The sequence below is a fragment of the Dipodomys merriami genome, unplaced genomic scaffold (genome assembly GCF_024711535.1).
Source record: "Dipodomys merriami isolate MVZ:Mamm:240054 unplaced genomic scaffold, mDipMer1.0.p SCAF_33, whole genome shotgun sequence".
NCBI lineage: Eukaryota > Metazoa > Chordata > Mammalia > Rodentia > Heteromyidae > Dipodomys > Dipodomys merriami.
In genome coordinates, this window is record NW_027204826.1 from 4,045,208 (window position 1) to 4,061,061 (window position 15,854).

Sequence of the window (15,854 nt, forward strand, 5' to 3'; positions counted from 1 at the left end):
AGTCCTCCAGCTCCCAGCATCCTGGGGAGGGGAAAGTCCTCAGCAAAGGTCAGGAAACCCCGGCCAGTGTTTCCCCCATCACTGCTCACCAAGGCTGTTTCCATGGTAACTGGCCTGGGAGTCCGGTTGCTAGGGAGAGGCAGCTCAGCAGGCCCGAGCATTCCCCATGGTGACTGCCCCCCTGTGGCCAGACGGCGGTGGTGCTGCTGCCTTGGGACCCCGGTGGGCGCGCCGGCTCAGGCAAGCCCAGGCTCTGCATTGCAGGGCGGCTTTGGACTGAAGGGCAGCCACGGCTTCTGGCTTGGGTGGGCAGAGGTGTGTGGGCAGGGGGGTAGCCTGTTGAGACAAGGTCTGGGGAACAGGTACCGACTGCCGCTCCCTGTCTTTGTACTTTCTTTCCTGACTCCAAAGAGCAATTGTCTATTAGCTTTTGTTTTTCTTTTTTGCCAGTCTTGGGGTTTGAACTCAGGGCCTGAGCACTGTCCCTGAGCTTCTTTTGCTCAAAGCTAGCATTTGAGCCACAGCGTCACTTCCTGCTTTTTCTGTGTATGTGGTGCTGAGGAATCGAACCCAGGGCTCTTCATGCATGCTAGGCAAGCGCTCTACCACTAAGCCACCTTCCCAGCCCCTCCTGCATATTTCAACTGCTTCACAAGTCTTTAAGGTCGGAAGGAGCCTTAGTTACAGAGAGTCAATAGCTCTGGGAACCTCAGGCAGGGCAGGAACTTACCCACCCCATCAGCTAGAGGAGAAGGAGGTTGGCTGCATCTTCCAGGTCTGGAAACTCTGTCTCTTCCCATTGGAAGCAAAGGCCAGGTGGGAGGAGCCATTGTACCCAGTGGCAGACAAGATAGGGTGTAGTGTCTGCAGAGAGTTAAAAACAAAAAAGAAGAAGGAATGGTCAACAGTGTGGTTTTCCTTACAATCTCAGCTGGAAAACGTGGCTGGCAAGCTGGCGGGATGGCCTGAGTTGCTCTTCTGCTTCAGTGGGACTGAACCCTGTGAAGGATTTCAAGAGTTTTCGGGACTTGAATTCAAGGCCTGGGTGCTGTCTCTGAGCTCTTCCTCTCAAGGCTAGCGCTTTACCACTTGAACCACACAGCTCCATTTCTGGCTTTCTGGTGGTTTGCTGGAGATGAGTCTCAAGGATGTTCCTGCCTGGGCTGGCTTGGGACCATGATCATCAGATCTCAGCCTCTTGATTAGCTAAGATGACAGGTGTGAGCCCCAGGCACTGGGTTAAAAGATTTTTGGGGGGTGGGGGTGGGGGGAGTATTGGGGAATGAATTTACAGCCTGCAGCTTATTGGGCAGGTGCTCTACCACTTGAGCCATGCCTCCAAGCCCTCAGAAGAAAAAGAATCCCTTTGCTGGTACCCACTTCTCTTGCCAGCCACTGCCCCTTGCTCATCTGCCCCCCATCTATCCTGCCATCCCTGGAAGTGACTTTTCCTCCTTGCCAATCTGGCTTCCCTTTTTCTCCTCTAGAACAGCTCACGGTGGCAGAGCCCAGGCCTGCTGTTTCCCTGGTCTCAGGTGTGTTAGGCAGGCCTGCCGTCCCAGCCCGCCTTGGCTTTGCCATTTCTGACCTCTCCTCTCTATTCAACCCTGGCTTTAAGGGCTCTTCTTCCTCTCCCAAGGGTTGGTGCTCCTCGGGCCTTGAGGCCTTGATCCCTATCTTGTAACTCCCCTGGGGGATGACCTCACCCATGCCCAGAGCTTCTGCTGGGCCTGGGGGGGGGGGGGAGCTTCCCTGACTTCTCCATTTCCTCCAGGTCCCCAGATCCCCCAGCTTTCCAGGGGATCAGGCTGCTCTGATGAAGCAGGCAGGCCTCACATTCTCTGCTGCGCGGAGCAGCTACTGCACATCCCCTCCAACCCTTGGCTTCCTCCATCTCCTTCAAGGTGGAATATTTCATATAGGCAGGAGACATAGCACAAAAAATGACATTAAAAGAGATAAGCAGCCAGGTGCCACTCAGTTGAAGAAATGACATGAGGCATATCATTTTTGTTGTTTTTGGTGGTGGGGCTTGAACTCTGGGCCTGGGCGTTGTCCTGAGCTCTTCAGCTCATGGTGATCGCTTTACCACCTCAGCCACAGCGCCACTTCCGGTTTTCTAGTGGTTTATTGAAGATGAGTCTCCCGGACTTTCCTGCCCGGGCTGGCTTTGAACTGTGATCCTCAGATCTCAGCCCCCTGAGTAGCTAGGATTACAGGCGTGAGCCACTGGCGCCTGGCATGAGCCCTATCTTTGAAGGCCTCTTACACTGGCCTAGCTTTGTACCTCTTAGGAAAACCACTCATCTGAGTTTTGTTTGTTTTTGTGCCAGTACTGGGGTTTGAACTCAGGGCCTCACAATCTCCCTGTTTTTTTCCTACCACTTGAGCCACACCTCCACTTTCAGATTTGTTTTTGCTGGTTCATGGGACATAGGAGTCTCTCAGATTTAATCTTCCTGGGCTGGCTTCAAACCAGGATCCCCAGATCTTAGCCTCTCGAGTAACTAGGATGATTAAGTGTGAGCCATCAGTATCCATCATCTGTGATTCCACGTTATAATTTCCTACAGAAATAAATGCTTCTGAATAACACTGTATTCAGTCCCACACCATGGTGGAAGAGTGGAGATTGGAAGTAGCTATGGAGGGTAGGAGGATTTGTCTTAATAACACTGTTCAGACTTGCTAATGGATGACAATGATAAAAGTCAGCTGGGGTTTTAGTTGGTTTTGTTATGGCTTTATACTTCTTTACAAAAGAAAGTATCTTTTTAAAAAAATCGTCTGCATTGTACACCACTGCCTAGGAATTGTGCTGTATGAATTGTTTTCACTCAGTAGTTTATTTTTCTGAAATCCCATTGATGCAAATAGTTAATTCGTGTTCATTCTGTATAGCATTCCATGGATGAATTGTCACTGTTCACTTTCATACTCAAGGTGGAGAGGGGTCGTAAGTCACTTCCAGTTCTCATGGTTAGTTACAAACACCGCTGCTACAAATGTTCATGGCTCCTCACAAGATGTGTAAAAGGTCTCTAGGCGCTATATCTAGAAGCAGAATATCTGAGTCATTGGGTAAATTAATCTTTTCCTTACAAGATAATGTCAAGTTGTTTTAAGTACTCCTAATAGTCTCTCCTCCCACCTGCCAGGGGTATTTCTCTTGCTGCATATTCTTGCCAATAACTGGAATCATCAAACTTATTTTTCCCAGTTTAGTGCTACCTAATTGTGTTTTAATATGCAAATCCCTAATTACTAGTAAGGTTGCTTCTTTGTTCATCTATTTACTTACCATGTGTGAGAAGTATTAACATGTGCATTTTGCCTGATTTTCTACTGTCATTGGTCTTTTGATTTTTAGGAATTTTGCACACACACACACACACACACACACACAAATTTGAAAAACAAGTCCTCTATCCAACTGTGTGTTACAATATCTTCTTCCTGTTTATGGCCTATATTTTTCCTTGTTGAATGTAATTGTTGAATGGAGGCTTTAAACTTTAATACGTTCAAGTTTGGTCACCTATTTCAAATTCTAGAAACTTCCTTAATGTTTTTGTTTTTGTTTTTTTTTTTTTGGCTTCAGAAACCAGTCATATTCTGATGTCATATTGCTCTGTTATTTATTTCTAAAAGTATAAGGTTTTGCTCATCAAATTTAAGTCCTCAGTCACTCCGATCTTGCTGTGGTATGAAGGCGTAATTTCTTTTTGTCATGCAAGGGTGGCCAATTATTCCTCCATCATTTATGGACTGTGCCTTGACTAATTTGCAGTGCAGTCCACTTCTGGGTGTCTGATCTGGGTCTGCGTTAAGGTTCCTTAGTCTGTACCACTAGCTTATTTGTTCACTCCTGTTCACACAACCCAGATATAGCATAGCTTTGTAAAATCCATTGATAACTAGTAGAGAAAATCCCTCAGTCCTTCTGAAGGAGTATCTTGGCTGTCTTATTCTCTTTGCACTCACAGAAATATTTTAGAATCGGTTTGTTAAGATGCATGAAGAATTCAGTAGACTGATTGAAATTACAACGGATGTTGACATTATTATGAAAATTTGCATACCTATCCCTATATTTGGGTCTTATTTTAATGTCTTTGTATAGTACTACCTGCCCCAATAGGAGTAGCCTGGAATTTTAGTGATTTACCACGCCTACCATGCCAAAGGTGTATCACAGGCAGGTAAAGTCCTACGCAGGTCAGGCGGCTACTGTTCCTTAGTAACACGAACTCGAAGCCCTCTACTTCAAGATCCCTGTGGGAGAAGAGACCAATGGCAGAGATGATGAGTCACAGAGAACAGCAGAAGTATGAGGGACCCCGTCACAGAGCCCCTCCGTACTACAAGAGGCCTGAGATGTGGGGGCACCTGGAATGTTTGCTGCGGACACCTGACATGCCAAATCTGTCACTTATAGTTTTCTAATTTTCATTAAAGTTGTTCTCATCCCTCTCTGTCTCTGTCTGTCTGTCTCTGTCTGTCTGTCTGTCTGTGTCTCTCTGTGTTGAACTCAAAGCCTTGCACTTTTGCTCAGCTTTTTTGGCCCACAGCTGGAACCGTTCTCACTTGAGTCATGTTTCTAGTCTAGCTTTTTTTTATTGGATATTTGGAAATTAAAAGTCATGTATTTCACTGCCCGAGCTGGCTCTGAACTACAATATTCAGATCTCAGCTTCTTGAGTAGCTAGGATTACCGTGGTATCCAGAAAAGTTTTTCATTTATTCCTTTTATTTTTGTGGCTACCGGTGATGGTATGTTTCTTATTGAAGAATAACCTACACACGGCGAAAACTTCTAAGTGTACATTGCAATGAGATTTGACAAAAAGACAAGTCCTGTGATCACTCCAAGAATTAGGGCAGAGAACATTTCCATCACTCCCCAAGTTCCTTCATGCCTCTTTATTTTTGTTGTTATTGTGTTGAAAGTCCTGGAGCTTGAACTGGGGCTGGGCACTGTCCCTGAGCTTCTTTTTGCTCAAGGGTGAGCGCTGTACCACTTGAGCCGCAGTGCCTCTTCTGAGTAATTTATTGGAGATTAGAGTCTCATGGAGTTTCCTGCCTGGGCTGGCTTCAAACTGCAATCCTCAGATCTCAGCCTCCTGAGTAGCTAGGATGACAGGCATGAGCCACCAATGCCTGGCTCCCCCTTCATGTCACTTTATAGTTGAGTTTTCTCCTCTCACTCCTGATCCCTCACAATTTTTTTTTCTTGGCACCAAAGTTTTTGCTGTTTCTAGAATAATTCCATGTAAATGGAGTCATCAAGCTTTCAGACTGTATCCAATTTCTCTCATTCAGCTTTTGAAGTCTGTCCATGGAATGTAAAGCAATATTCCTTGTTAAAGATAGGCAATATTCCTTGTTAAAGATAGGTCTGACTTTGGTTATGACAAACAAGATTGTTTCTTTTGGTTCTTAAGAATAAAGCTCCTATGCACATTCATTATGTTCTAGTCTTCATTTGACTTTTCTTCATGATGACAATAATCAGGGATGGCACTCTTGGGTCATATGGTAAATCTAATGTTAATTTCACAAGAAACTGCCAGGTGCTTTCCAAAGTTGGGAGTACTGTTTTGCATTCTCATCAGTAGCCGTGTAAGACTGCTAGTTACTTTGTGTCCTCATACTTGATATGTCAGTCTGTTTGATTTATACCATTCAAGAAGTTTTTGATTTGCATCTCCATAATGACTAAAAATGTTCTGAGCACCAGTTCCGGTTATTTATTTGCTATCCATATATGTTCTTTAGTAAAGTGACTGTTTAAATCTTTGCACAGTTGTTTCTCCCAAATCATGTTTTCTTCATATATATATATATTTTTCAAGAGACAAGTCCTTTATAAGATGGACATTTTGCAAATATTTTTTTTCTAGTGTGTGGCTTGCCTTTTCATTTTCTTAGTCAAGTCTAAGATTAAACATTTTAATTTTGATGATATCTAGCTGATTCTATGATTCATGGTTTCTTGCGAAGGAGTGAATGACACATTGGAAAATATCTGCTAACTTGGTACAGAAGAAGGTACCAATAGAAGGCTAGGGGCATGGTCCAAGCACCTACCTAACACATTGAAGCCCTCAGGTTCTATCCCTACGACCAGGAAGAGGGGGAGGAGAGCTGTAATCAAGAGTGATTGCAAAGAAAGACAGATGGAAAGCCAATAGCGAAAAAGACATAAATCCTTCCTTGTTGATAATTATATCAAGTGTAAATGGGCTAAACATTCAGACTAAAGGTAGAAGTTAATGGGATGGATTTTTTTAAAAGCCCATGATCCAACTAAATACTACCTACAGGAAACAAATTTTATATTTAAAGATTCAACTAGGCTGGAAATAAACAGAGGTGGAAGGTCACACCAAACAAACAGCCAAAAGAGAACTGCACTAACACCAAGATAGACTTTAGGAAAGAAACTGTTGCTCAAGACAAAGGACAGTTTATAATAATAATAACAAGGTCAATCTGTGAAGACACTTTAAACATTATAAAGATACATAGCACTAACAACAGAGCCCCCAAATTCACAAAGTAAAACTGACACATTGAAAGAGAGAAAAGAATTGAACAGCAGTAGTTTCTGACTCCAACACCCCACTTTTAACAATGGATAGAACTAAAGATCAGAAAGAAAATAGAAGGTTTGAACAATATAAACCCAGATGTCCCCAACTAACATCCCTGGAACATTTCACCAAACAGTAGAGGAATGCACATTCTTTTCAGGTGTACATGGAAGATTCTCCAAGACTAGGTTATCAGATCACAAGACTCAATAAACTGAAAAAAATTTAAGTCATACAGTTTATTTCTGGTCACAATAGAAGGAAATGAGGAATAACAAAGAAATCTGAGAACAATTGTAAATGTAAAAAATTAACAGGCACCTAAATAACCAATGACTCATTGAGATAAGTGAGACCCACTTCCTAACCCACCAACACATGGGATGTGGCAGCAAAAGCCACTATCAGAGGGAAATTCATAGCAGTAAATTATATATTAGATTCACTTTTCTGGCTTCTATGAGGAACATTACTTTCTTTGGAGCAAATCATTTAAAACATTTTTTTGTTGTTGGTAGTAGAGCTTGAACTCAGGACCGGGGTGCTATCCCTGAGTTCTTCTGTTCAAGGCTAGTGCTCTACTAGCTAGCACTCTACTTTGAGCCACAGTTCCACTTCCAGATTTCTGGTGGTTCATTGAAGATTCTCACGGACTTTCTGGCTCAGGCTCTCAGCCTTCTGAGTAGCTAGGAAGACAGGTGTTAGCCACCAGCACCTGGCTTTATTGAAAACATTTGTTGTAACTTACCCAGTATTTGAAGTCTTATACATTTCAGATCTTTCCTGGAGTAAAGCTGTCATGATTCTCAGTGGCAACCTGCCTTGGAACTCCCAATTTCCAAAGCAGGATACTGCTTCCTATCCCAGATCATTTTGTTGAGGCCCCTTGGCTCATTCCATGCTGGGTGGTAGTTTCTGTCTAATGACTGTGACCTCCTTGAAGATGTGAGCTCATCAGCAGCACAGACTTTCTTACTCATTTGGGAGCCTCCGTGCCTGGCACACAGTAGGTCCTCAGGAGTTATCTGGAAACAATGAATGACTCCCAGGTTTTTGTGAGGGAAAAAAAATCTTCTGGATTGGCCCCAAATGTCCCTTCTAATACCGGTTGACATCAAGCTAGCCTTTGGCTTCATTCTGTTCTGGCCAGCTTCTTCTCTGTGTCAATCTAGAATGTTCCTTATGCAAGTTATCTGATTATCTTCTAGGTAACTTTATCTATGGGAGCCCGATTCAATTTGCAATCATGGCTAGATCCTGGTACACTCTCTCTCTTGCTCTCTCCCTTTCCTCAAACCATTAACTACTCCTGAAAGGACTAAACCCAAGCTATAATTACCTGATAGGTCAAACGGAACCTGGCTGCATCCAACACTGTGTGACCAATTTCGGAGATTTGGAGATGGAGAGCACAGGCTAGTTCTCCCATTGAAGGCTGGCCAGCCTTACTACCCTCATAGCCTTAGCACTGGGCTGTTGAGTGGGGCCTTGAATTTAATCCAGTGACAAGAGGCAGATCACAGGTCCGATTCAGGGATGGATGAGATCTGTCCTCTTCAGACAGACTGACAGCTGTTATCAAGTGGGTAGCTGCCCCGTTCTTCAGAGCCTGCTCCTCCCTGCATAGATCCCTCATGTGAGGTCCAAGACTGGGCTCAGTCTTACTCAGGATATGTTACCAGAAATCCAGTATTAGTCACTGAATTTCAAGTTTCATCGCCTTCACCAGGCAGGTTCATTTAATGAAGACTGTGTCCAAACACAAGTATGGTTCCTTTCCTTCAGGAACTCACAGAAATTATACAAGAACCATCAGAGGGCCAGATGTTAGGCTGGTCTTTGAAAGTGAACATCTATTTGCCAGCATAAAAAAATAAAAATTGCTGAAAGCCAGGCACCAGAGGCTCACGCCTGTAATCCTAGCTACTCAGGAGGCTGAGATCTGAGGACTGCAGTTCAAAGCCAGTGTGAACAGGAACGTCCACGTGACTCTTATCTTCAATAAACTACTCAGAAAAAGTTGGAAGTGGCACTGTGGTTCAAGTGGTAGCATGCCAGCCTTGAGCATAAAGAGGCTCAGGGGCAGAGCTCAGACCCTGAGTTCAAGCCCCAGGAATGGCAAAAACAAAAGGAAAAAAGCCAGACCAAAACAAAAATGCAGTGGTGACTCAAGCAGATAGGGAAACAATTTGGGATTAAGGAAACATAGAGGCCAGACATCATGACTATTCTAGAAGCACAAACCATCCTCTTTTGCCATGGCCAAATAGGGTGAAGGGGGAGATTCAATGGGAAATGAAAGGGACGAGGCTGACAAAGCCACACTGATCAGGGTTCTATAGGGGAGAGGTTCAGGATCCAAGTGAGACACCTGGACGCTATGTATAGGATTCAACACCATGCTGGGAGATGGAAATGGAGTCCCTAAGGAGGGGGGGGCATTTGAGGGATGGAGCTGGCAGGGCTTGCTGATCAATGTGTCGTGGTATCGGGGAAGAGTCTAGAATGATTCCCAGACTGCCCTTTTGGGAGGGTAGAGCCATTAACCAGGCAGGCACCCACTAACAAGGCAATGGGGTGTCAAGGATCCTGGGCAGGAATGGAAACATACTGTGACAACCCAGACACCAGCTGTCTCTTAGAATCTGGATCACGGTGGCAGGAGCTCACATTTCTTGACCAGTGAAGGCCTTGTGAGCTCCCCACGACACCTGGATTTCTGTGATTTCTAGATAAGAGCTTCGGACTTCAAACTTCTGCTTCTAGTGAATGAGTTCCATTTATGGCTGGGTATCCACACCCTGCCAGACAGAGCAGCTGCACACGTCCATGCTGGCTAGAGAGGCTCTTGGCTGTTTGAGGAGTGACCTGGCTCATGCCTGGTCACTTGTGCATCGGGGCAGCTGTTATGTAAGACTTAGGGGAGCGGGAGTCGGGGGAGGTCAACCTCACAGAAGTGCAAAGCATTAGCAACGGAGGTCTTTGTGGTGCCCGAGGCTGGCCATTTTTCATGGGCTCTTCCCCCTCCCCCACTAACCACCCGCTTCTGTCTTCTTTCACCATCTTGACGATACAGGCTGCCCCTCACCCCCAATTATTTCAGGAAGTTCCAAATCCTTCTTTCTCTGAAGTGCAGCAAGCACTCTCTTGAAACTCTTTTGAGGTCAGCTTTAGCTCCTCTTTCATGTTCTAGCTCCATCCAGTTCCTGGTTGAGTGAAAACGCCTATCCATAGCAACATCTTCTAGGCTTAAAGGTAACTTTGTCTGAAATAGCATTTGATCCCAACAGGATGTCTTAGGAAGAAGTGCAAGTATTTCCTCCCACTACGCACACCTCTCCCCCAGCACCGTGTTGCTGCAGCTTCTCCAGTGGTTAAGTCTGCCAGCTGATGGTGTGGGCAATTTGGTCTGTGGTGGCTGCTGCTTGTGCCCTGGCCTCACCCCCAGGGTCATCCACTTTTGGTTTGTTCATTCTTGTTCTTTAATCTCCCCTGGTGGTGCTTCCTCCCCAGAAAGGTGGCTGGAACGAGGGCTGCAGGCAAGGGGCGCACGGGAGGCCTTTCTTACGTACACAGTGCTTTGTCTACAGCTCTTCTTAGAATCAGTGTTAAGGACAATTTTTCTTTTTTCTTTCCTTCCTCTTGCTCTCTCTTCTTTCTCTGTCTTTTGTCCAAGATTGAGATTCAAACTCAGTCCCTGATGCTTTCATTCATTGGCTGGCGCTCTACCAACTGAGCCATGCCTCCAACCTCAACCACCTCGTCTTAACTGCCAGCACCCAGTCAGTCATCCTAGCATCAGCATTTCTTAGGACTGTCAGGCAGACGTGTAAACTTTCAAGTTCACCCTGGGATGTCAGCACAGCTGCTGAAGTGGGAAGGTTCCAGCCTCAGAACACCAGGAACCGAAACGGGGTCCTGCCATGGGTTGGGAGGCGGGGGGTTTCCCCCAGGTCTGAGTCCCTGGAACTGTCCACTCACCCAAGAGACAGACATCAGCTAAGGTACTCAGAAAGGAGAAATTCTCCAGTCTCCACTAAGCCCACAGGCCTGCAGAAAATGACAACAGACCCAGGACGGCAAAGTGTGCCAAGAGCTCCACCTAGGGATGTGGAAGGGGCAGCCTGGCTGGAGCAGCAGGTGTCTGTCTATGTGGAAGTAGAGGCTGGAGCAGTCAGACATACTGTGATCTCAGACTTGGTCCTGAGGCCAACAGGGCGCTATTAGCGGGAACAGCAGGGTTTGGGTTTCTCTGCTAGAGCGCAGGCTGGCAGCAGAGTGGATGGACCACAGGGGCAGAGTCCTGGTTCTACTGCAGGCTCAGATGGTATAAATGTTGTGATAGTGGAAGGAGCCTCTCTTAAAGCCCCTGATCCTGGTGGTGGGTATCTGGGTGGTGGGTTGGGCATGGGAAGCGGCCCAGGATGCCACCGTGTTAACAGTGAGCTGGGCTGAGACCCGCGTGCCATTCGGATGGCTGCCAGGTGCCACCTGCCGTCCTTGGGCAGCTCAGTCTCCGCAGGGCAGCACCAGTCGGGCGGACAGAGGGACGGGGCTTGTGTTTGGGGCAGGTGGACGGATGGTCAGGTGCCTTGTGACTCACCTGCTATTTCTCCCTCAGGTTTCCCTTAGAACTCCGGGTTACAGAGCTGCGAGAGGCAACAGGGCAGTTAATTAGAGGCAGAGAAACAGGAAGTGAGTTGAAGGAAAATAAACTCTTTGACTAGACCAGTTTGATCGGATTAAAGAAGTGTATTGGATTTCCAATTAACTAAATAAAAACATGAAACCGTCTTTCTTTCTTTCGTTTTTTTTTTTTTTTTTTTTTTTTAAAAAGCCATAGAGTTTACAGCATCAACTACAGTAAAGGCCAAACAGGTGTGTACAGAGCCCAGCCCAGCCGTCCTCCGGGCCCTCCCGCACCCCCCCCACCCCCCACGCCCGGAGCTGCCGGGCAGTTCAGCTAGGACACAAAGACGCACAATGGCTTAGTTTCAAAAATCACAGAAAAATGTTAAGAAAATGTATTAAATTGTGAAAAGGTGCAATACAGAATATTTTTCTTTTTATTAAAAAAAAAAAATCCCAACCTTGAAGTTACTTTAAAAATAGGTCCCTCCCCTCCCCCACCCCAATTCTGTGGCAGTATCCAGGTACCAAAGCCCTGAGGTAATGAAAGTATAGGGGTTCATGGGAGGGAATGCCCTAAATATTGAGCATGTTCTTTGGGCAAGAGAGATGATTTCTGGGCAAGGTGGCTCTCCTGGCGGCTGGAGTGCTCTCTTCAAACTATATGCCAGCAGGAATTCCAGCACTGAAGTTTTGATTACCTCCCCCACCCCCCCCCCGCCCCAAAACAAAACAAAACACCATAAACACAGAGAGCAGAGAGCTCATCCTGGAGAAAAGCAAGCATGTGGTAAGGCCTAAAGAGGGTGCAATGACTCTGTTTGCCACCTGTGGGCACCCACGGTGGTCTGGGCAGTCTATTTGCTGTAGAACCCACGCCTGACTGTCTTTGGGGGTCTTGTGTTTTCATTACATAGTCTTGATATTACAAAAGACAAGCACACATCTCAGCTTACCTTTGTAAGAAAATGACCCCCAGCGCTCTGCAAAGGTGGAGCCCTTAGTGTACCTTTAATCTCCTGCTGCCTCTTCCTCTCAGGGGTGGGAGGAGGAGTCTGTTGAGCTGTGGGGGTGGCGGGCAGGCGCCTCTGCTTGCCCTCTCTGCTGACCCTGTCCTCTGTTACTTGAAGAACTGTGTTCAGAAAGACACGGGTAAACCTCTTGGGCACCACAGCCTCCTTGTGGCTGTGCTTTAGCAGAAGAGGCTCTGTAATTGGCAGTGACCGCTGACCTGAGGACAGGTCCAGAGAGGCCAGAGTCCTCCTCCTCTACCACCAGCCTCCTTCAGAGAAGCCTCCAGCAGCAGGCAAGGGTCCCCACCCTGTGCTCTCTGCCTTGGTGGGGACAGTGTCAGGACCTTGCTCTACTGAGCATCCATCACTCCTGCAACCAGAGCAGTATGGGGGCTCAGCATGGACATTCCCGAGGCATGGGGCCAGCTAACTCCTCAGACCCACCTATTGCACAGAAGGACTTTTAACCAGATCCAAATCAAACTCCAGTAGCAATGTAGTGACAGTGAGATGGACATGCCAGGAAAGGGCAGTAAAGAAGACACTTCCATTCTCTGCAGGCTTCTGGAAGAAAGTACATGACGGAAACATTCACAGAACCTTAGCAGCCCCTCCACTTCCTATCCCCAACCCCAAACCCCACCCCAATACTGAATCTGCACAGAAAGCAATAGACAAGTCTTTCAATGTTACATTTCATTCAAATAGATCTGTAATCTCACAGTGATGAGAGGAGAGTGTCAGGTCTTTAATAATTATAATAAAAAATAATAAAAAAGCTTACAAACAGCAACGCAACATTTCCTCTCCCTCAAAGTGATGGATTAACTAACAGCTGGCAGAGGATGCAATGTCTCAGAATTAAAAAATAAAGACAAAACCAAAAACAAGCCTACCCCCACATAACAACCAGTTCACTCTGTCAGTGACTTTCCACATGCAACTGGGACAAGCAGTCACATGCCAGCCACCGGTGGAGAACATCATGGACCTCCTTGGGTTTTGATAGTGTTTTGTTTTTGTTTTTTAAGGTAAAATAAAATAGGACAGAAATAAAATTGTACATAAATCCCAATGTCTACACTCCATAAACGTGATGCAGATGCAGCACGAAGACACAGCCTGGCCACCGTGAAATGCAGGTTGCACTTCCCGCCTCCTCCCTGGACACAAAATTTTGGCCCGTGGTGCCCAGTCCCGCAGGTATCAGCAGGGAAAGGGAAGCTGCCTCGACTCCCGTGTGGTCCAGGCTGACCAGAAGGCCGGTGGCTGTGCCTGGAGCCAGCCGCAGCGGAGGCGCTGGCTGGTCTGCTGGCTCACTGTGCTCTCAAGTGCGTCCTTCGTACTCTGTACAATTCCTTGTTTGCAAGGCTAAGTTCCAAGACTTCCAGACTCAGGCTTCGAGTCATGTCCCCATGAAGGCCATCATGCTGTCGTGATGGCATTTAGGTCCTTCATCAGTCCTTCCAGGTGGGCCATCTCTTTGGTCAGCTCATCTGGTTCGTAGCTCTATAGAAAGGAGAATGCAGTTAACTAAGCATGAGCCAAGGAGCTGTCTAGGTAGGAGAGCCCACACAGAGAAGTCAGAGCATCAGGGCCAGTGATAAAACTGCCCCAGAAGGCTAGCCTGCCCACACCTAAGCTGGCTAAGAAGAGTCAGAGTACCAAGAGTACCCAAGGCCACCAAGAGGTATTTTCTTTTTCTGTCTTTTTTTCTTTTTTTGTCAGTTGTTGGGTTTGATCTCCCAGGGCCTGGGCACTGTCCCTGAGCTCTTCAGCTCAAGGCGAGCACTCTACCACTTGAGCCGTAGTGCCACTTCTGATTTTCTGGTGGTTTATTGGAGCTAAGAGTCTCAGAGACTTTCCTGCCTGGGCTGGCTTTGAACCGTGGTCCTCAGATCTCAGCCTCCTGAGTAGCTAGGATGACAGGCAGGAGCCACCAGCACTCGGCCAAGAGGTCATTTCCTGACACCGATACCTTAAGAAAGCAGACATATTCCTCATCTGAAGGAGAGGTTCACAGTATGCCTGTTGAAATAAGTGAATGAGTCTGCTTCGTGCCTCTAGGCGGTGCCCAATGTGAGCTTGACCAGCACACAGAGAGACCATAGGATGTATGCCCATACATCCTGGCAGGGCTGATGGCCATGAACTTACACTCTCGGAGTCTTCCAGCATCCTCGTGGTCTCCTGTACTTCAGGGGCACTGGGAACAACCACTGGCATAGGAGGCCGGCTCCTTCCTAAAGTCCCAATGGAAGCTGTCTTCACTGAGTGAATATGATGGTTCAGAGCTGAGGGGGAAAGGGCACTGTCAGATTGTGGCTAGGGCCGCAGCCCCAAAGCTCGTGCAGCCATCTTTCTCTGAAAACTTATGAGGGCAAGAGAGGAAGAGGGAGGCAGTGGCAAATTCGAAAGGGACAGAGACAATATCCTACTGGCCTCAGAAACTAATTTCTCAAAGTGTGGTGGTTCAGAATAACCAGAAGGTCAACTCTCTGCATAATACCAGTTAGACATTTTTTGTCTTTTCACTGCTGGCCTTGCACTGAGGGGACACAGGCAACAGTGAGACAAACTACCAGAGCCTTACCACAAACAAAGGCAGTGGCCAAACTAACCGTCTGCGGATATTCTGGTGCAGTTGAAAAACACGAGCTGAAGCAGTAGAAAGGATGAATCTTGACCCAAAATGGAAAGAATGAAAAAAGTGCTCCTGTATCAAGCATGATACAGGCAGGACCCTAGCAACAGGAGAGCAGAATGAACAAAGCCGAGGTGCTGTGCTCACTCTGAAAACCACTGATAGTTCCAAGACAGACAAATGGGTCATTTAAGTGTCTTCTAGAAACGGAATAAAGTGAGCCTGGGAATGTTAAAGAAAACAGTGTTTGCTGCCACTGATAAAATTTGAGTTTTAAGTGGTAATTAGAGTAATAAAAAGGTATTTGTCACCTTAGCTTGACAGATTTGTATTTTTTTTTGCCATGTTGGGCATTAAGCCTAGGGCTTGGCATCTATTAGGCAGGTGCTCTACAACTGAGATATATTCGAAGCCCTTTAGTAAACGTGTTTTCAGGTACAAAATGATTACATGTAATGTGTGATGTTTTAATGTTATGCATTCAAAATGTATGAGTAGTTTACAAATACAGTTTGAGATTGAACACCGTAAACAAATCTTTATGAAACTATAGCTTCGTAAGTTTTACTAGGGTATCAAAAAAGCTATAGGCAGTCTGGGTATGGCAATACATGCTTCTAATTCCTTACTCGGGAGACTGAGAAGTCAGGAGGATGTGTTTGAGGCCAGTTTGGCAGGCATAGCAAAACCTATCTTTATTAAAAAAAAAAAAAATAAAAATAATATCTGTAAGTATCTGAAAGGTTATAAAAATACCTTTGCCAACTACCCATTTGTGAGGCCAGATTTTCTTCTTGTATTTCAACCAAAACAACATATTGCAACAGATTGAACACAGTAGATATGAGAGCCCAGCTGTCTTCTATTCAGCCAGACACTGAAGGAATGTAAGACAATGACATTGCTCTCACTAGGTTTTCAAAAAGTTATTTTCATTAAACCCTGCTACTTGCCTTAATATGATAGGATTCT

The 15,854-nt window shown here is 46.1% G+C and overlaps 1 protein-coding gene across 11 annotated transcripts in view; it reads right to left on the reverse strand.

The window, feature by feature from the left end:
* Nucleotides 1-12,906: 12,906 nt before the first annotated feature.
* The window catches only part of Neo1 (neogenin 1), a 127,043-nt gene continuing 124,095 nt past the window's right edge, over nucleotides 12,907-15,854 (reverse strand). For all 11 annotated transcript variants that reach the window (XM_070042930.1, XM_070042929.1, XM_070042933.1 and 8 more), the window contains 2 exons: nucleotides 14,396-14,532; nucleotides 12,907-13,747 (listed from right to left, as the gene is read on the reverse strand). In XM_070042930.1, coding sequence (XP_069899031.1) covers nucleotides 13,664-13,747; nucleotides 14,396-14,532 — 221 coding nt within the window. In that variant the 3' untranslated portion in view covers nucleotides 12,907-13,663. The remainder of the gene's footprint in view (nucleotides 13,748-14,395; nucleotides 14,533-15,854) is intronic.